Raw genomic sequence first — 22,680 nt, 5'->3', positions numbered from 1 at the left:
CCCTGCTCTTGTTGCACACATCCCGCAATCAGTGCATTCCAAGAGGCGACATTTCATGACAGTACCACATTTGGCATACAAATCAACCAAGCACTGCCAAGCACGACATAGGCTTACCAACAACACCAAACCAGGTATCTTCTCGTCGTTAATTCTCTCACCCATGTCAATAGCTTGCATAAGGCCACTGGCCTTCAAGGTGCAAGCATAGGTGAATGCATTTGTAGAGAAGCCTTTCATTTGCATCTACTTCCTATTGTGTGTATCCTGCAACAACCAGTGCATTCCAATGCTTTGCATCCGCTGAAAACAGCCTAGAGCTTTTTGGACCTGCTCTTGTTGCGCACATCCCACAATCAGTGCATTCAAAGAGGCGACATTCCTTGCAAGAATCTCCTCAAGCACTTTTTGTGCTTTCTCAAGCGCACCACATATGGCATACATATTGACCAAGGCATTGCCAAGCACGACATCTTTTTTCATCAACAACCCGTGACTAACAATATAAATCTCAATTTTTGTGTCCATATGAGCATCTTGCGTAGAGCAACATGCCTTCAAGATGCACGCTACATAGTTGCATTTGGTGTAAACAGACTAAGTTTTCTCCTGTGGAAAATGCAAGCAGTGGATTCCAAGAGTCCACACTATGTGTAGGAAGTGGAAAACGTTCTAGATCTTTAGCCTCATTGTTACTATGAGCATCCAATTTGAACCCTCTCTTTCATACTAGCTTCCCCTCTGGATCATAAAGTGCTATACCCCCTGAAGCCGCATCGTGGCTCTTTCTGTATGAGACATCAAAGAACAAAACATGTGCATTGTTGATCTGTGGCACTTCTTCAACTACCTTTCTTACCACCTCTTCCTTAACAAGAAGGGGATTCTCCTTGTACGTCAACAAATCGGCTAGGGTAGCTCTTGTACTGTCTTGCACTAGAAAAGAGAACTCAAACTCTTGCAGCTCAATTACCCATTTCTTGACCACATTTGACATGTTAGTGCCACTTGGACCTGCTCGTATTGTGCATATCCTGCAACCTATGCATTTCAATGCTTTGCATCTGCTGAAAACAGCAGCCTCAAGATTTTTGGCACTGCTCTTCTTGCGCACATCCCACAATCAGTGCATTCCAAGAGACAACATTCAAGACAAGAAGGTGCTCAAGCACTTTTTGTGCTTTCTCAAGCACGTCACATTTGGCATACATCTCGACCAAGACACTGCCAAGCACGACAGCCTCTAGAGTTGCTCTTGTTGCGCACATCCCACAATCAGTGCCGGACAGAAAGCTCATCAAGCACTTTTTGTGCTTTCTCAAGTGCACCACATTTGACATACATATTTGCCAAGATAGTGCCAAGCACAACATATTTTTTCAACAGCCTCTGACTAGCAATGTAATTGTGAATTTTTGTGCCCATATCAGCATCTTGTGTAGAGCCACATGCCTTCAAGGTGTATGCATAGGTGATTGTAGCTAGAGAGAGGCCCTCGCTTTGCATACATATTAACAAAGACAGAGCCAAGCACGACATCTCTTTTCAAGAGAATCTGACTAACAATATAATTGTGGTTTCTTGTGCCCATATCAGCATCTTGCGTAGAGACGCATGCCTTCAAGATGCATGCGTAGGTGATTGCATCTGGAGAGAAGACCTCTCTTCGCATACATATCAACCAAGACAGTGCCAAGCAGGACACCTCTTATCAAGAGCCTCTGACTAACAACATAGTTGTGAATTTGTGTGCCCATATCATCATCTTGCGTAGAGCCACAATCTTCAAGATGCATGCATAGGTGATTTCATCTGAAGAGAGGCCCTCGCTTCACTTGGCACTCAAGACTCCAAGACAGTGCCACGCACAACAGCTTTTTTCAACAGCCTCTAGTGGCTGCGACCTCTCTTCGCATACATATCAACCAAGACAGTGCCAAGCACGACACCTTTTATCAAGAGCCTCTGACTAACAACATAGTTGTGAATCTGTGTGTCCATATCAACATCTTGCGTAGAGCCACAATCTTCAAGATACATGCATAGGTGATTCCATCTGAAGAGAGGCCCTCGCTTCACTTGGCACTCAAGCCTCCAAGACAGTGCCAAGCACAATAGCTTTTTTCAATAGCCACTAGCGGGCGGGCTGCGCTCCTGCCTTGGCTTTAGAAAGCTATAGAGAGCCCTCTTTTCAAGAGCCTATGAGTAACAACGTAGTTGTTAATTTTTTGTGGCCATCTCATCATCTTGCATAGAGCCACAGTCTTCAAGATGCATGCATAAGCGATTCCATCTAAAGAGAGGCTGCCCTCGTTGAGCCCTCGCTTCACTGGTTGTTTTCAAATCTTTGCCCTTCAAGATGGTGCGAGGTAGGATAGCTTTTTTCAATAGCCTCTAACGCGGGCTTGGCTGCGTTCCTGCCTTGGCTTTAGAAAGCTATAGAGAGCCCTGCATCTCCCTGCAAGCTTGTAAAAATAGCCAAGAGTCCATGCTTCGGCCTTGCTCCCTGTGCGTATCACTGTCCCAGGTGCATCGATAAAACGATGGAGCCTGTGTGAAAGCTTTCCACGTGGGTTACTGAGAGTCTAAGAATTTTGAATTGGCTCCTACGCTAACGAAGTAATCAAGTGACTTGACACCTGTAAGTTTGAATTTGCCCGCACTTTAAGGAGCTCATTCACAAATGGCATTTTCGACACCACTGGTTGCAAGTACCACTCCATAGGTATAACCCCAGTAAACATTTTAACTTGGAATCCATTAACATGCTTCAACACTTCTGTTCCAAAATAATCCTTCAGCCAAAAAGTTCATTGTCCCAAATCCTCCACAATACGGTATGTCCCAATGTATTGTAGCTCCACCTTCCCTGAATGAGGCCCCAATTTGGAGTTATAAACCATCACCCAATCATTGACCTTGAAAACTTTGAATTTGACCTCTCTATTGACCCACGCTGTTTTGCGCTTCTGCATCATCACAATATATGAACTCTTGGTGCGATCTTTCTCTACCTCTAATAGTTGATGCCTCCTATGTTCCAAAGAATCATCCAAACTCATCCTATCTTTCACTAAAATTCTCAAACTTGGCACAAGATATTACATAGGTACAACTGCTTCCAAGCCATATACCAATATGAATGGGGTCATCCCTATTGCCACCTTGTAAGCGGTTCTGAAAAACCGCAATGCCGAATCCAACTTATCATCCCAATCTTTCTTGTTATCGGAAAAAATCTTCTTGAGGATCTTCACAAACACTTTATTAGAACTCTCTACTTGTCCATTTGCTTGTGGATGATATGGTGTAGACTTCTTATGTAGCACCATATGCGTATTAACTCCTCTATGACCAAATTTAGGAAATGGGTCCCTTGATCTGAAACCACCTCTATTGGACAACCAAACCTGGTCATGATACTGTTGTATAGAAACCTTGCCACACTTGCTGCCTTATTAACCTTCAGAGCTTGCGCTTCTACCCATTTTGTTGCATAGTCTGTGGCCACTAGTATATACTTACTGCCCGTCGTCTATGCATGAGGCATGAAAGGTCCAACAAAGTCAAGTCCCCACTTCTGAAAAGGCTCTCCAAGGGAACTACCAGATGATCCGGCATATGATCATCAGACCCTGGTTGTCCACTCTTTTGACATTTCAAACATCCTTTCACAAAAACATGTGCATCCTTCACAACAGTAGGCCACCATAATCCAACTTGCAAAATCTTCTTTCCTGTAATCTCCCCAAAAAAGTGTCCACCAGAACTTCCATATTCTGCTTCCTTGAGCATCGCATTCTACTCCTCATTTGGTACACATCACCTAAGGATATGATATATCCCCCTTCTATATAATGCTCCAATAATCACCAAAGACGGTCAGGTCTTCAAAACAAATTTCTTTTGTTGATCCACTTTGAGGCCCTTCGGAATTACACCATCTACTAAAAATGATAGAAACTGATCATTAATGGTTGTAATTGCTTGCAATGTAAATAAAAAAATTAATGCCAGCTTCGTGAAGCGAAGGAAGTGGGCGCCCAGCCAAGACCATGGGCGGAAACGATCCGACCACCAAATGATGAACACGGGATATTATAAAATGATGCCTCTTGATTGGAGCGTGATGTTATGCAAGCATAACAAAAGCACCTTTTGCACACATTAAAGGTACTTTATAAATAACCAAAGGCAAAAATAGCGAAGGGAAGAAGAGAAAGCAGAACATACCCGATTAGGGAAATCAGTGCAGATAGCAAAAATCAAAAGAAAAGTAGGCAGCACTGGGGGCTTATGTATGCCAGTAGAACTGAACTATGAGAGAACGTTGTGCATTGAGTTCACAGGTGTACTTAGCTGAGGAACCTGCAATGTATGCAGCATTTTGTGGATAGTTGAGGGAAGGAAAGGCCTGTAATGTATGAATCTATGGCTGACTCGATGTATTGAGGGTGTAAGTTACCGGTCAAACCCTCATTGTGTACTTGGGTAGGAATATTTCACCTTGACTTTGAACATTGAAGATTTGAGCATCAGGAAGCTCATCTGAAATTCCCTCTGGTGGCTCACCATGTTCCATCCTGCTCACAAGAAATCCACCACTGCATGCGAGGAAATCAAGTTCCTGAAATAAAAGCATCCAACATGCTAGCCTTCCAACCAACTATGGCTTCTTGACCAGATACAAGAATGCTTGATGGTCAACATGAAAAATAACCCGATTACTCAAAAGGTAATGGCAAAACTTTTTGACATCATAAACCATCCCCAAAGCTTCTTGTTCCGTCACAAAATAATTTTTCTCAGCTAAAGTCAACAACTTACTGGCATAATACACAGGTCTAAACCACCCTTGCCTCACCTCCTGCATCAGCACTGCGCCGATTGCAACATCCGATACATCCACGAAAAGATGAAAAGGAAACTCCCTATAAGGTGGCTCCAAGATAGGTGCAATGACCAACATCTTCCTCAAAACCCTGAATGCCCTATCCTGTGCAGGTCCCCACACAAACTCCACACCCTTTTTTGTAAGATTGGTGATTGGTGCCATAATATCCTTCACATAGTGTAGATTCCTATCATGCCACTTTATTTTCCCACTGAATCTCTCAAATTCCTTTAGGCTCTTTGGTGCAGGCACCTTCTGAATCAATGCGATCTTGTCAGCATCTATAGAGGTTCCTTCCTCCAAAATCACATTCCCTAGTAACTTCCCTCTTCTCACTGCAATAGAACACTTGAAAGGGTTCAAGGACATCCAAAACATCCGACACCTTGTAAAGCACTACCGTAAATGCTCCAGATGCTCCATCTTTCTGCCATAGACACAAAAGTCATCCATAAACACATGAAATTTGTCAAATAGGGCTCAAATGTCTTGTTGGCTGCCTTCGAGTACTCATGAGGACCATTCTTTAGTCCAAAGCTCATGAATTCATATGCAAAAGCCCCCATTTTGTAATGAAAGCTATTTTAAGAACATCCTCCTTGGCCATCAAAATTTGATTATATCCAAAAAACCCATCCAAGAAAATGTATATCTCCCTACCAGCAACTTCATCTAGGAGAGTATCAATAAAAGGTAATGGAAATGGATATGATATTGTGGTAGCATTCAATTTTCTATAATCCACACATGTCCTCAGCTTCCCTGACTTTTTAGGTACTACCACAATTGGCGATAACCATTTTTCCGACTCAACAGTTTGACAAATCCAATATTCAACAACTTATCCAGCTCTTCCTTTACTTGATTTGCATAATTTGTATTCATTTGGTATCTCTACTAGATTACCAAAACAACATCCTTCTTAAGATTAATCCGGTGTTGACAAACCTTCGGCATACTGCACTTCGCTAATTTCTTCCCCTTTCTGAAAATCATTTCATTTGTGTCCCAATTCTGCTTCAACCTTGCAACCTGAAACAAAGGTGTCCCTAACATCATGGAGTAAGCCTCACCTGTATCCACCATTCTTAAGACAACAAGATTAACCTTGAAGGTCAAACCCAAGATTGTAACTTCCTACCCCCTTAGCAAACCAAGGGTTGAATTCTCCTTTGATATGCCATCTTCACCTGAAATGGTTCAGGGTCTAACCGAACACCATTCATCTTTTTGTATTTCAATTCTGGAAGCATGTTCACTCCTGATCCACCATCCAAAGGCACATTTTCAAGATTCTTATTTAGATACTCTACTTGAACTGTAGGAACTTGAAAGCAACATCTTCTGCTTCCAACCCATACGACTGAGTTTCCACTTTCCCTGGATGAAGAGCACCCATTTTTTGCATCATTCTCTCTTTGTACATCCAACAACTGTCCTATTGTCAAATTCAGCGGGGCATTCATTAGTTCTTGGAAGAACTCATCGATCCATATCTTGCCGGACATCTTCTACAACATCTTTACCCTTTTCATGAGATTTCATTTAGCTTATCCATAACCTCTTCATGGACCCCCTTCTGATCCTCCCAATTCAGTGGCGCCTTCAACTTAGATGTGGATCTTGTCATTGCCATAGACTGCGCTTCATGACTCTCTGTGGGACTAGCAGAATGATCACATACCTTCAAAATTTCCCCTTTGCTGGATTGATCATCCGAAATGATTTCCATAATCACCAAATTGGCTTGAGATGTTGGCGGATCTGGCTTCCTCCCCGAGGGAATAATTGGTGGAGAACCCCGAGGTGGTGGACACTGATTCCCATAATTCCTCATCTAAGGTGGTACTCCCCCTCTTCCCTACCTTGTTGATACTGTGGTGTGAAGGAATGAATCGGAGGCATGCGTGTGTGCAACAAAGATGGAGAGAGTGCGAGAGAGAGAGAGAGAGAGAGAGAGAGAGAGAGAGAGAGAGAGAGAGAGAGAGAGAGAGAGAGAGAGAGAGAGAGAGAGGAAGACAGGGAGCACGACACATGGATGTGGGGTGGAGCTCCCAACTCTCACTATATGAGAACATTGTGAGAATGAATGAGAGCTCCTTATTCTTTGTATGTATAAAGAATAAGGAGATAAATGTGGGCGGCCGAATATTGGCCGACAGACACGGACAAAACACGGTGAGGAACACTGCCTTTACCTAACATTCTCCCACTAAAGGCTGTGTGCCAATAAGTGGCGAGAAGACTAAACTACAACTAGTATATACAAGAGGTGAGAGAAGATGGCTCTCAACCTATGCCCACCAAACACGTGAGTGCATCTGGAACCATGCAAATGAAACATGCATACCACTAGAGCTAGAGCCACAATGACACTTCTGATGCAGGTATCGACGAGTGATGACCTTCATGGCTCCACAATGCACAATGCTAGTGTCAGTCATCGCACAACTGACAACTCCTACTGCAAATGTACCAACCGCATAAGCAAGATCAAGTCTCGAGACCAAAAGGTCAGGCAATGAGTGACCCAAAAGCCGACGAAACATGCACTATGGGTGCCAACCTATCCCTGTCGCAACCTCAGTGCCATATGCATCCTCATCGGGAACCACCTGACTATGCATCACCATGTTGGGCATCGTCTCGCAAAGGCATATCTACTAAGAATGACTGTGAAACCAAAAAATCAGCACCACTGCAATCACACAAAGCTGTCTGAAGGACACTGTTGCCCTCAAACGTATCAGACGCATCATAGAACAATGCATAAGTCTCTAGCTCAACTGATGTCACCTCAACTGATGACTGACCAAGCTGTGCATCCCCAGAGATACCACTTTCTGCGTGAACATCACCATAAGACAAATGCACAACTTGATCTCCATGCAGCACATCCGCAAAAGGGACACATCTTGTCTCTCGCTCCAAACATGGTTGCAAATACACAGAGACTACACCGCTTCGTGTGTCAAAAATATGCAAAGGGTATACCAGAACACTCCTAGCACCTCTGGCTATCACCGGTGATCCCCTATGCATTTGAAATGACCGCTCTCCAAGCAGTACACAATGTCCTCTGCTCTACAATTGACGCACTGAAATGAGACTTTGGATGAGTCTTGATACATAACATACATCTTGTAGCGTAAGCAATACACTGCTAGGTAAAGACAGGCATACATCTCCATCACTCTCTATGTTATATGTTGAACCATCAGCAAACTGCACACAACCAAGTCTCCCACTAGAGAATGAGAAAAACAAATCACGATGTGGCGTCATGTGCAAAACTACATTCTTGTCTAGTAGAAAACACATAGACAATGTGCTATCCCAAGACACAAAGTAGTCATAAGGCAAGCTAGACTCAAAAGTGGCATGCCCGTCACATGCATACTCTCTAGCATCTGTCCTCATAGTAGCACCATGCATCTTCCTCTTTCGCTGCCTCATACGTCTGAAGCAACGACACCTAATATACCCATTGTGGGCGTAGTGCCAACATGTCAGTTGCGATCGTGAGCAAGAACTACCTCTAATCTGAAGTGTCTCCATATCCATGCCAAAACTATGGCAAATAATGCTTGAGATCACAAGACTCTCCTACCCGAGAGCAAACCACTATCTCAAGAAAAGAAGGTGAGCAAACGGTCAACAAATTCACTAGCCTCTGCAATAGGCATACATATTTGGCAAAATTTTTCTAGAGTCTTCTCAATAACTGGAGAAAAAAACTCAATAGTAAATCAAAATGGAGACAACAACAAATGCCTTAATGGTCGATCCGGGAATGCACTTGTTCAGAATTGCCTCACAAAGTCATACACAGAGCCAAACCGCTCTAGGTGGAGTATCACTCAATGACACCACAAATGACATACATATGTGAGTGAAAAATTGCTGCCAAAATGTGTCATTGAATGAATAATTTGCCAAAAAATCATAGCATACACAACCTGTGTAAAAGTGGGAGTCAAAACTCAACCACTATCAAGAGTAACAAGAACTGTACTTGTAGAGTAACACAAGCTCGTGTATGGCTGAAAAATATGGATGCAAATCAGTCCCAAAATAGCCCCAAATTCAACTCTCAAAGAGCTGAAGAAACAGGTCACAACTGTGCCACAAATTAGCTTACAATTGAGCCATACATAGGCACCTGCAAAGAGGGAACGATGGCTGAAATATTCAGCTCACAAATGATCCTCAAACCTGCCTATAAACCTGTCAATGTGAGAGCTAAGCTCGATCACAAACTATGGTGAGTAAACTCTAGCCACTATCCCACAAAAGCAAAGACAAAGCAAAAGCTCAAGACACACGCTGTGTCATAATCGATATGCAAGACAAAACATTGCACAAGATGCCCTCAACTACAAATGGCAACACATGTGGGAGTACTAGACTCAACCTAAATGGGAGTCAAAACTGGAAGCTCCAAATGGCCGAGCACTCACAAATCAAGACCAAAAATGCAGTGTAAAACACGCTCGTGATGCACCACCCAAAAGGGAAAACATTGCACGCACATCCTGAGTGCTACAAGCAATCGTAATCTCGATCGCACCAATGATGTGCATAAAACTGCTAAAAAAATATTGCCAGAGTTTCATCAACAATACGGCTACAAAACAGTAACCAAAGTAAATGCGTGCTAAAATCCATGAGCAAGCAAAGCGTATCAAGCTGCACTCCAAATGCATTCACCAATCTCCACACTTTGCATACATCATTGCAAACACCTGCAAATCTAGTACACAAATACCTGCTCTACCTGTGACTACCAAAAAACACATGCTCAAGACATATATTAACGAACTCAAACTGCAGTCACATGAGTCTCTCTGAGCATCAAACCACATAGATCATACATCGTATCCTCTCACTTGTCAGCAAACTTGCAACCAGTACCACTCTCACATCCGAGAGCAAAGCATGTGTGGAATCCTCGACACATAATAAACAGTTGCTACTATAGAAATTTCAGAGGTCAAAATCAATCCAAATGGACATTATCATTGCGTCCAGAGCATGCCAAAACCCCAGGTTACACCCTAACCTTGCATAAATCGCATTCCGTACGCAAAAGTTATGCAAAAAACATTGTTTTGGAGCCCAAACAATGACCTACGAAAATGAAAATCTGCATTCTTCTTACAAGTATGGTTGCAAAAAAGAACACACTTGCAATACACCCTCCTCTTAAGCTTGGGAATGTCCCTCAAGCTTCCATGAGCACAGATCTGGTGATTGCTCTGGTGGTTGCTCACCGATCTCACGCTTCCACCAAAAACGAGCTCACCATAGCTGAAAGCTCACTTCTTTGTAGCACTACATTTGTCGCGAAGCCAAAGCTGTGATACCAATTGTGAAGGAATGGATTGTAGGCATGTGTGTGTGCAACGAAGAGAGAGAGAGAGAGAGAGAGAGAGAGAGAGAGAGAGAGAGAGAGAGAGAGAGAGCACAACACAAGGATGTGGGATGGAGCTCCCAAATCTCACTATATGAGAACAATGTGAGAATGAGTGAGAGCTCCTTATTCTTTGTATGTATAAAGAATAAGGAGATAAATGTGGGCGACTGGACATTGGCCAACGGACACGGGAAAATCATGATGAGGCACACCACCTTTACCTAACAATGTGGTGGTATGTTGTTCCATCTTGGTGGATACATTCGAAAGTCCTTGTTAGAGGCCTCCAACTCCTTCTCATATCCTGTGGATACCAATTCTGACCCTGAACTTCAGTTTCCACCCAGTTTGCAGAAACGCCTCCTTGTTCTGAACTCTGTGGTACATTCCCTTTGAATTTTGAAATATACCAATAGCTTTCTATAGCATGTCCCGACTTATCACAGATTTCACAAAATGGTTTGGTATCTTTAGTACCACGATTTGCCAAATTCTTCAACTTTTGGGCCAAAGAGGTCAATTCTTCAATTTCCCCTTTCTTCTTCTTTAATTTCTTATCATCCTTTTTGGATTTTTTGTCCTTTTTCTTATGCTTCGTCTTTTTCTTTTTCTTCCTTGATTTTTTGGAATCTTCATCCTCAGAATCTGCTTCTGAATTTGAGTTTGTAATGAGTCACTCTCCTCCTCTTTTGAATCAGAATCTGAATCGGATCCTCCTATCCCTGTAAGCCTCAACCTTTTCTCCGCTCTAACTGCCAAGGCTACCAATCCATCAAACCCCCCAACTACATCATACCTTGACACTGTATTTTTTAATTCCTTCCTTAATCCCCTCATGTAACTGCTGCAACTTCTCCGCATCCCCATACATAAGATTGTATCCATTGACCGCCCATTTTGTTTGGAACTGATCGATGTGACAATCAGGGTCTTCATTCTTTTTGCCCTTGAATGTCCCGAATTTGACCTTTAGATGAGCGATACGGTTTGGTGCTACAACCATCCTCCTCAGTATTGGGTGGTTCCCTACTATGGTTGGATTAAAGAATAACCTTCTCCTTGCGGCCAATGGTGCTTTGATTCGGGAAAATAATGCACGATGCAACACCCGCTGCTCTCGCAAAAGTCGTTCCTTTGCTTCGGCTTCTAGCAAAATATCCTCTTCCTCCTGCTTTATTGGTACCTCCTGTTCATCCTCTTCTTCAAAAGGAAATGGGTCAAGCAGAGCATACCCCCAACCATATTCATCTCCTCCATCTTCAACCAGTTTTTGGGCTACATAATGTGTAAAATACACATTACCCCTTCTTCGTATATCTCTATCGGACATACACTCGCTTCAACTGATTCCTGTATGAATACGCCCCTACTTTGCTTTAGCAATAGAAACCAGCAAGATTACCAGTGTTTACTACGATAAACATTATGCAAGAAACACACACAATAGACAGAATATACGCGTACACCAATACGAGAATAAGAACATTTGCTTCCTCATTTACGCCATAGCGAACTAGATTACATCAGATTACATTCTTTGTCTAGGAAAACTCAAAAGACATAACTTCTAGAGTCCCGAGATCCCAAAAGGTTCCCCTTGACTCATGACTATTCGGAATTAACCTTGAAGCTTACTTCTAGGGAACATAACATAAGGTTGCGCCATTAATGCCCTTTACATGACCAAGATAAATGGAAGATTCCAACAGTGGACTCAAGTTTAAGCCCAATATTTGATAATTTAAAAGTGAGAAATTCAACATGTGCAGTTTTGAGAATATGACACAATTCACCAAATGTAGCTTGTATAACCCCACCACATGGTATCACATTAAGCAATGGAGTGGTACATTTAGCTTGTATAACCCCACCACATGGTATCACATTAAGCAATGGAGTGGTACATTTAGTGCACGTGCATCATAATTTAATGTGAATTTACATGAAAAACATGTTTTACATTGCCTTCAATTGAATCACTAAAAGTTACATATCAGACGTGCAAGACTTGACATATTTAAACTTGGTCACAAATAATTTTAATTGCATCCTGTTCATTTTTTTCCTAAACTAGGTTACGAGTTTTACAAAACATCGACTATTATTTTGGGTAGGTTTTCTAGATTTCAAGAAGCATTTTATTTAAAATAGTGAAAAAAAGAACAAAAAATGTCTTTTTTAAAAAACCAAACTAGTGTTAAACTCAGATAGCCAAGTTCGTAGAGTGACCAAGCTAATTTTAACCAGCTTTCGTTGGTCAAGTTTTATAGGGTCATTGCTATACTGTTTGGAGATCCAGTGCTCTTGGATCCAATGTAACCATTGCATAGAGCTGAGAGAGAGAGAGAGACCTTGAGCTTGGCGTCTGCAGCCCGAGAGAGAGAGAGAGAGAGAGAGAGAGAGAGAGAGAGAGAGAGAGAGAGAGAGAGAGAGGCTCCTCGCGTTCTCCATCGTTGCTGTGTGAGAGAGAGGGAGAAAGAGAGCCTAGAGCCTTTGACAAAGGAACAGAGGGGCGCATACTGGGGAGAGAGAGAGAGAGAGGGGGGGGTGGGGGGGGGGGGGTTAGAGTTTGGGGGGCGGTTACGTTTCCCCGGCCTTCTATTTTTGAAAAATATAGAAACGTCTCTTCCCTTTCAATTCTGCAAACTCAATCGGGCTGAGAATTACCTCAGATTCCACGTAAACTATAGTCCACGATGTGGCTGCACTATTTAGCACAAGTAGCTATCTAGAGAGGTTGACAATTCAATTGAAATCAAGGTTTGATTGTTCCTATCGTCTTGAGCAATGATTGTTGGTGTTATCTACTTGCCATGTGTTTTCTTGCATGTGCTCATTTCATTGCCTATACGCAGATACGTACCCGCTCTGCCTTCCAATCCTCTCTCTCTCTCTCTCTCTCTCTGAAACCCCCCCCCCCCCCAAAACCCCCAAAAATACTCACACGCACTCACACCAGACATTGCCATGGCTTTATCTCGTGACGGATCTTCGTTCTGGTCTCGCATGCGACCTCGACTCAACGTTGACACCCCAAGTGTAAGCAAAGATGCTCGTTTTATTTTAAGATCTGCACATCAAACTTTACAAGTTGCTCTAGGTTTCTTGAGTTGCCATTCGACATGGGCCATGTCAAACAGTTGTACAATCGCATAGAAGCAGGCCTCTGCCAGACATCCCTCCCTGCTTGCCAAGGCTTGGAAGTTGGCAAATACATGACCTCAGGAATGTCACCGTCCACGAAGCGGTTGTACATACTTTCATTCTTAAATATAAATACAAATATGGCCAAGGTTTTTAGGGGCAAGGCTTCTGAGAGGGAAATTCCGTCATCACCGCTTGTGTTCTTAGCTACAATTGGCTTCATCAAGCTCCTCAGGAAAAATAGACCAGCTTGAAATAGGCTCCAAACTCAGCCCCCTGCCAATGAAACACGTCCTGTTGGCTGGCTGAAAACTGCAATGATATTGGGTTGGATACGGTTGCAATGAAAATGAAGCCTATTTCTCGTCTAACTCCTGCTCGAAAATGCAGGAGCACTTCTCTGCCCTCTGCTGGCTAAAAAATGCATATCTACAGACTACGAGGGTTATTTGCGATTGACTCCAGTAGAGTGCCGGCAGCTCCCTTTGGATGCAAAAACTTGGAGACTATAGTGTCTGCGACAAAAAAACGCAACCATAAGTTGTCCTTTTACTGGCTGAAATGCAGCAGGCCAATCAGCCTCTCTTCACACCACCTTGGCATTGTCAAACCATGGATTTGATACCAAGTGCAGTGGAAGGAACAATGCCTCGAATACCATGTCAAATTGCAGCGTAAGAGATCGCTAGACAAGAGCTTAGAAGAGTTAGAGAAGAGAAGAGGAGAGAGAAAAAGATGAGATTGAACAAGCCCGGTTGGGTTCGGCAAGTCATCTCCTTGGTTTTCTGCCCACATCTAGAAAGAGAGAGCTTCTTTGTGCCAATGGCAGTTCATCTCTTATGTAGGTGACTTAATGTCCAGCCACCCTATTTTTTAGCCATTTATGGTGGGGGTCCTATTTTATAAATGCCTAGATGGATCAAGGATAAGCCCAGATTCACCCTTAAAGGAAAGTGGAAGGTATAGACCCACGGTAGTCACCCACAAGACAATATAACTGTCAGCTCCATCAGGCATAGCACCACGATATCTTACTTATTTTAGGCCATTTGACCCATCTTCCAATTTATAGTGCCGTGGGTGGCATAGGAACTTTAAGTTCCAGCCACAATGGCTTGTGATTTGTGGTGCAAATCGCGGCACAATTCATGGGACTGTACGAATGGTGATGACATGGCAGTTGGCGTGGTAGCTTATGTATGAATGTTGCTTACGTGGCATAATTTTACATTGGATTGCATTTTGGGCGTTAGTTGATTAGTGAGTTGCTTTTGGGGCCACGTGCCAATAAGGTAAGTGCTAGGGCGCCATTCACAGTCAGATCATGTAGTGAGCTCACACTCGTTGTTGTAACTGAGAACTTGATAAAATTGAAAAAAGCAAGGAAGGACTGCAAGGGGCCCTTGTTTGAGGGGCCAATACTTGTCAGTGTCTTGTCTCTGGGAACTTTATCCTATTGTGTCTTGTCTCTACTGTTCCCTTTTGGTTAACGTTTGTTGTATTCAGTTAGTTTGTGGCATTGTTGTACTGTTTCACCCCCTTGAAGTTGAACCTTGTGAGATGACTTGGCTGTTCAATGGTCTAGGAGCACCAATCGATTCTTCTCCTAAGAAGAGAGCAATTGACCATGGAAGCAACAGATAGTTACCTGGAACGGGATTTTGGAACAGGGAATGGGGAACGGCATGGGCATGAAACGCCATTCCCTGTTACGGATACTCACGTTTCAAACACAGAACGGGGATTCAGAACGGGAAGTTTGAAGAGGAACGGGGAACGGAGACCTAAAATTGGCCATTCCTTGTAACTATGACGCAACACCTCTTAGTCATTGCGACTCAGAGGAGGAATACAAGTATGTGGAAGAGGAGGTTGAAGAAGTCAAGAATTGAGTATTAAGAGGTTGGTGATGACGACGGTTATGCAGGGCAGGGCAGTCAGAGGCATAGTGGAATGTAGTTGACCATGACAAGTTTAGAGAAGCTGAAGTCCTCACTTTATGACAAATACATGAAGGTTCAGTCGAGGAACATAATTTTTCAGTACTGGAAGGGGATAATAAATCCTCAATTCAAAGCAAAAGCAAAGGTAGAAGCGACAAAAGCTTCCTGCAACAAGAAGGGATCCTGTAATAGACTTGGACACTCCAAGCTAAAGATATACTGCAATACACGTGAGAAACTGCAATAAGTGAGCAAAACTTGGAGAGAGAGAGAGAGAGAGAGAGAGAGAGAGAGAGAGAGAGAGAGAGAGAGAGAGAGAGAGAGAGAGAGAGAGAGAGAAGAGGAGATTCGACACGGCACGGCGTAGTTTCAACTTCCGGCCAAGATGCACTGGCCCCAAAGACTGGCGTCCCTTCTCGGCATTTCTTCATTATTATGCTTCACAAGGTACAATGTGTGAGGATCCTCCTCTCTCAGTGCTCCCAAGCCAATCCGACGAGAATGAGGCCTTGGGCACACTTACAAAGGCCCCTGGCCAAAAGCAGTTACATGAAAAGCTATGTGCCAAAAAGCATGCGTTTTGCAAAAATCCGTACACCTGCCACGTCAACATGTCAACGGAATTTGTGGCAGTCCGTACAGCTTGCCACGTCATCAACTTCTACACAATAATTTGTGTGTGTGGGTGTCTTCAATAAGTTAGGCCCCGTGGGCCAGGATTACATAAGTTGTTGGGAGGTTAAGTTTATAATCCTAACCCTGGCGAGGACCAGTAAGTTGGTGAGGAATTCATCTTCTTCTGCTTCTGCTAGGGTTTAGGCCCGGTTGGCTAGGGTTAGGGCTAGGGAGTCCTAACCCTCTGGGTCTTCAGTGGCTTGACACGTCATCAGGTTGTGACATCCCCCCTTCTTGAAAGAAGAGTAATCATCCGCAGTTATATCTGCAAAAAAACTCAAGGTAGAAAGTAATATCCAAGGGTCATTCCGTTTTCTCATTCCATATCGGAGCTCTTGATATTTTGGCGTAGCAAAATTAGCCATCACACTTAGACCGTGCTGATCTTTAGAGGGTGTCTCAATGCACAAAAGTTACATACCTAGGCAATCTCACCCAATTAGGAATATTCAGTGTTTACAGTGTTTACAGACCAGCCCTTCCCGGTTGCAAAACCTCGCCGCATTGACCATCAACACCTAGATCAGCCTAGCGTTTTTGGTTTTAGCCCAAAGGAGCGAGCGCTTGGAATTCAGCCCAGATCAGCTAGCGTTTTTGCATTCCAGCTTTGCTTGCATCGGCGGTTACGGATCCTCGCCGTAGAACCGCCACAGTCGTAGATCCACAGCAAAAGTACCTAGCATTTTCAATTTTCAGCCTTGACGTCGTCGTCGTCGTTGTCGACATAGACTCGGCAGTATCAGCATCAAGTACCACATCATCAATACCCATTAGCATCAACATCTCAGCATTCAGTCATTGTATGAGCATTTGTGGAAGAATAAAGAAAGTACTTGCTCTGGCAACAGAGCAAGGGGGCCCTTAAGGGTTGGGACCCGACATCCCTGTGTCATCTCTTTTTTCTCTCATCTCTCTCTTTTTCATTTCAGTTCTTTCAAGTGAAGTACAGTGTCCCTTGTGTTTGCGCGGAGTACTAGATTCGAGCTAAATCCATAAACACTACCGCTGCACGTGACATTGGTATTAGAGCTCTGTGCGTGTTTCGGCTTCGCAAACTCAAGGGAAGAACCTAAAGAAGAACCCCAGAAGAATCAAGAACCTCAAGAACCACCAAGAACCCAAGAAACACCAAGAACCCAAAGAACCTCTCTTGTTTTTTTTTCCCTGAAAGAATCTTCGAGTCCTGATCATGAACTCATTAGATCCCATCTTCATTGCCATGTCTTTGAAGGAAGATCGACATTAGATACATGAAAATCCAGATCTTGAGTACCAGGATCTACTTGCCTCTAATGGGGATATGGAAGGAGTTGGAGACAAGATCCCTAACCTCTTCTGCATTCGCATTTGCATGTAGCGTGCATCCACTTCCGTTGACAAGAAACCCTTGGAAGTACCTCAAAGCACCCTTATCTTTCAGCTTCACCCGCAATGTTTTCACGACAAGACTATTCAAGTGGTCGTACTTGCTTGCAAGGCAGAGTCAGCAGGAAGGCTCGTATTCTTCGAAAGTAGTAAGGCTATGTGGTAACTCGTATGGTAGGTGTTTACATCACACGATATCTACATCTGCAGTATCCACCTGCTTGGAGGAATCTTCATTGGTTATGCATCCACATGCATCAAAAGCAATCAGCATCAGAAGTACAGATAGAAGTTCGGCAGTCTCACCTCTAACAGGGGGGATGTCACGTGCGCACTTCACTTGCGCTACGTGGACATGTTCTGCCACTGTTTAGAAGGATCCAGTAGCTTAGGACCGAGCCTGGTACCTTTGTGAGCCTCTAGTAGGACGTGCATGCCCAGGCCAGTCATAGTTGCATACCCTCTCTTACACAGGAGAGCATTTTATCATGCAGGCATTTTACCGTGCGAACCATTTCTTATTGGTCATTTATTAATAAGTGACTTTTCATTTACCCTTGTTGGAATGAGGTAGGGAAAATGGCTAAAGGAACTATGAAAGGAAGCATGGGGCGCTAGTAGAGAGCAGAAGAAGCAGGGATACGAGGAGGCAGGCACCCGACCGACAGCACCTAAGGATCTCCAGTGTTTTCTCAGATTCAGCCCAACGTTTTCACCAGCAGAAGACCTGCGTTTTCAGCTCATAAAACAGCATTTTCAGATCAGCCTTAAACCTTTCCGTACCGCACCCTTCCTGGTTGCAGAACCTCGTCGCATCGACGATCAGCACCCAAATCAGCCTAGCGTTTTTGGTTTCAGTCCAAAGTTGCCACGCTTTGCAAATTCAGCCCAGATCAGCTAGCATTTTTGCATTCCAGCTTTGCTTGCATCGGTGGTTGTAGATCCTCGCCGTAGAACCGCCACAGTAACAGATCCAGTTCAAACTGACACAGAATGAAAGAAAAGGACTTCTGGTGGATGATGGGATATTTGGGAATGTATGGAGCTTTAGTTCTAGGGGTATGTGCATATATATATATATATATATATATATATATATATATATATAGAGAGAGAGAGAGAGAGAGAGAGAGAGAGAGGAGAAGAAGAAGAGAATTTCAACGTCGCAGGAAACTATCCCAAGAGACCTTAAAGATATTGTAAGGACATGGGTCCTACGGGCAAGGCCACCGGCACGACGGGACAGTGTGTATGCTAGGGGGAGGCTATAAGATAGCACGGTTGGATGGAGACTAGCACACGCATTACCAACGCCCTTTCACTGGTATCCGAGCTATTTTTGGAAAAGGGGAAAAGCGGGTTGCATGTGTATGCGACGCGCTGTTTCTCTCCCACGATGATCTGCAGACAACGACGTCTCCACTGTGCAGCAAAAGAAGACAGGCACAATTTTTCATGCGGAGCACGCGAACACAGACAACGACAACCGGCCGTAACCGCCCCACCTACGCCCAAGGCGGGCGACCAAGGAAAACTCGACCGGCAACTCTATGGTACCGAGGCTCCGAAGGCTTCCGTTTGGCGCCATTGGCTGCGTGCGTAGGAAGGCCCGCATAACCCTTGCATGAAGGAGGGTTGAACCCACCCCATGAGGGTACGAGGCCAACACTTTACCATCAAGCCATTGAGCCTTGTTGTGTATAACAAGGAAAGATAGCATACTTGTGTTGAAAAGAAAGCTAGAAGGAAAGGGAAAGCTTCAAACTTCAAGAAAGTAGTTTCACCCTTCCTTTTCACTTCTTGGAGGAAGGCAAGTTTTCCTCCAAAATTCTTTTTTCCTCAAGGAGGTAGCTTCAAAATGAACAAAAGACTTCACAAAAACAACGAGTTTTTGTGAAGAATTAACAAAGGTGTTCTTATGTCGAACGACACGTGAAGCGCTACAATTTTCGCAAGGCGAGGTTCGCATGCAACGCAAATTGCGGAGCATAAAAAACACAAAGACTTTAATTTCACAAGGTACAAGTTGACATTTTTTTTTTCTCTCTTTACATTAGTGTGTGTTTACCATGGCCAGTGAGGATATTCCACCTACACACACTTTTGATTTTGAGTACGTAGATCAAAATCAGGGCACCACGGGTGATGCTAACACTAATATGCATGACGATGATGATATAGGAGATCATGGCCTTGTAGATATGGCTGCTTTCAAGACTTTGGAAAATCGCCAAAGCATACTTAAACGCAACCTCTCTGCACTCAATGCAAATGTTACAAATCTTACGGAGCTACTTGTCAAATTCATGAATTCACAGACGGCTCAAGGAGCCACAAGTGGCACGGTTCAAGGGAACCAAGCTTGCACGACTCAAGGAGTCCAAGAGACAAGTGCTTCAGAAGATGCAGAAGGTAGCACTGCATTACTTAAGAATATCACCATTCCCGAGTTTCATGGGGAAGAGCGTGATCGCAACAAGGATGCAGTCAATATATTCTTACACAAATGGAGTGATATTCATAGATTGAGACACACCCCGGATATAAAGACGGCTGTGGAAACAAGGCTCTCATAAAGGCAAGGCCTATAGGTGGTGGATGACATTTCCAATAGATGCTCGTCCTCCGTCTTGGGCTGCGTTTCAAGCTTTTTTCTCCAAAGAGTTTTTGGACTCCAATGAAGAAGATAAGAATTGGTTAGCATGGGATGCATGCCGCACGTCTGGCCTCTCTCTCACACAGTACCTTTCAAAGTATTGGGAAATCATATTGAAACTGGAAGGTCTAGATAAATTCCAAAAGATACGGGGTTTTAATAGGGGTCTTGACAAAGACTATTGTCTTCATGTCAAGACCCAACATCCAAAAACCTTGGAAGAAGCCATCAGTCATGCCCAAAGATATGATGATGACCAAGAGAGGAAAGGAAACGTTCCATACTCTAAGAATAATTTTGCTAAGAGCAATGTGGCGAAGAGCCAATGGCGAGGTAGATCTCCTACACGTTCCAAGAGGAATAAGAGACAATCTACCTCTCCATGCCCACAAGAGGCTAAGAAGCCTAAGCAATCACGAGATACTCCAGCGGGTCTCTCAACATTGCTGATTTTGAGCGTGCAAAGAAACACTGTTAGGTGCAGCGGAATGATTGTTTGCGCTTTGCTCAAGATGAGTGCTCCGAACTTTGCTCAAGGGTTCCTTTTAGTTCTTATGGAAGGGAGAGCCTTCCGTTCTTAATGGAAAGTGCTATGATCACAAACAAAGTGAATGGACACTGTGCGTGCGAGTGTATGAGACTGAGAGATAGAGAGAGAAGAGAGATATGACACCAGAGACGTTGTAAAACCCTCCTCCGAAGGCCCCACTCTTGTCGGCGAGAGTGGTCTACTTATGATTGCACAAAGTGGTACAATGACGATGTAATGGACTGATGCAACTTGTGACTATGTCGGTGACGACGACGATGATGACGACGACGACTTTAGGGCTGAAATCTGTGGTCTTCTATTTGCTGAACATCTGCTAATCTTTGGGCTGTTTTGGGTGGCTGAAAATGACTGTTTTGGCTGCGTTTTCGAGGGCTGAATTTAGGGATCTCTTGCAACCAACTAGGGCTGAATCTGCTGCAAATCTTAACTACTGAAAACGTTGCTCATCTGCTGTGACAAGGGCTGAAAACCAAAAACGTTGGGCTGACTGCTAGCGTTAGTGAAAACGTTGGACCATCTGGGATTGTTGGCAATGTTGCAGGGGCTGAAAGCGCCAAGGTCATGGGGAGATTGGCGATGAAGCAAATCTGCAACCGCCGGCTATGGTTGATGAGGGAAACTGAAAACGCTAGGCTGACTGAGGTCTTGGCGATGAAGAGGACCAAAAACGCTGGGGGTATTGATGGGGGTTCCTGCTGAGGTGCCTGTTGAGCGGGAAGTTCCTGCTGCCTCTTCTGCCAGAAAGTACTAACTTGGGTTTGCTTATATATTAACTTAGCAAAATTGCCCTATCTACTTTTGTTGGAAAGTCATTCAAAAATAATAAGTGAAAAATGTCAAAAATAGGGAAAATAGGCTAAATGTACTGGAAAATTTTCCTAACTGATTCTAATGGATTCTAATGGGAATTCTGATGATCATGCTATGTGCAACCAGAGGATATGCATCTATACCAAGTTATTGGGTATGCACGGTCTACGAATAGACGCACAAAAGTGCCAGATCACTTCTAAATCTAGACTTGACTGGACTGACTGAACCCTGATCATGCTAAACTTGAGTGGACTGACTGAACCCTGATCATGCTGTAGCTTGTCCACGGACACATGGGGTTGGATGTGTCACGTGACATCCCCTCCTTTTCAAAGTGAGGTACGGGTACCGAACTGTATGGCGTCGAGGGAGATTGCCAATAGCATCCGGAATCCTGGAAGGAACTCTTTGCCGGCCCACTCTGATGTGTGGGTCGTGCAGTACTTGAACTTCATAAAGGTCTGCAATGCTTGCTTCTTTGGGCCGCGCCGAAAGCGACAAAGTCTTCTGTGGCTCCTTCGATGCTTCAACTTCGTATAGAGTTGTGCTTCTTCCATCTTCAAGAATCTCCATGGCTGAAAATTCTTGAAACCACTTCCAACACAAAACCATGAACATACCCATTCCATGTAAAGTGAGTGGAAAAAATCTTGGCTTCGCTAAAGACTGTGCATGCAATGTAGATAAACCAATAGACGGAGTGCCAAACCGTTCACCACATACACGTAAACAATGAAATCGAATCTTTCTCTTATGATCTAGAGCAATCAATTGTGGCAAAACACAATGGAAATGCCCGCGCTTGGTGCTCATACTTTCATGTGCTCGGTCGGAAACTGTGTCATGCCAAGGAAGAGACATGGAATGTGACTTTCTTGAATGCATACTTTTCAGCTTTTCATGAAAAATCCGCATACATTCGTGCTCATCCATGAGAGAAACGTGCTCAACATACAATATGTCATGCCTAGGAAAAGGGATCACATAAAGATGCTGATTAAAATACAGGAAACGATCATGAATGAAACATTCAAACAATGCGTGCGTATCCATCATGCGAACACATAATACTTCCTGTGCGGGTTCTTTGGACCTAGGCTCAAGAGCCAAGATCGCTTCTTCTTGAGGGGGTTCTTTGGACCTAGGCTCGAGAGCCAAGATTGGTTCTTCGTGATTGATCGAATCTGCAACGAGGTTAGCTTCGCTAGAAAAAGCATCCAC

At 43.8% G+C, this 22,680-nt stretch overlaps 1 protein-coding gene across 1 annotated transcript in view; it reads left to right on the top strand.

The window, feature by feature from the left end:
• The first annotated feature begins 13,193 nt into the window (after positions 1-13,193).
• LOC147432994 (uncharacterized) overlaps positions 13,194-22,680 on the top strand; it is a 100,630-nt gene continuing 91,143 nt past the window's right edge. The window contains exon 1 of the mRNA XM_086492745.1: positions 13,194-13,349. Coding sequence (XP_086348871.1) covers positions 13,278-13,349 — 72 coding nt within the window. The 5' untranslated portion in view covers positions 13,194-13,277. The remainder of the gene's footprint in view (positions 13,350-22,680) is intronic.

This window comes from Adiantum capillus-veneris, chromosome 20, assembly GCF_014529385.1.
Source record: "Adiantum capillus-veneris isolate H3 chromosome 20, ASM1452938v2, whole genome shotgun sequence".
Classification (NCBI taxonomy): domain Eukaryota; kingdom Viridiplantae; phylum Streptophyta; class Polypodiopsida; order Polypodiales; family Pteridaceae; genus Adiantum; species Adiantum capillus-veneris.
The sequence above is the reverse complement of the archived record's forward strand: the minus strand, read 5'-3'. Positions and strand labels throughout refer to the sequence as shown.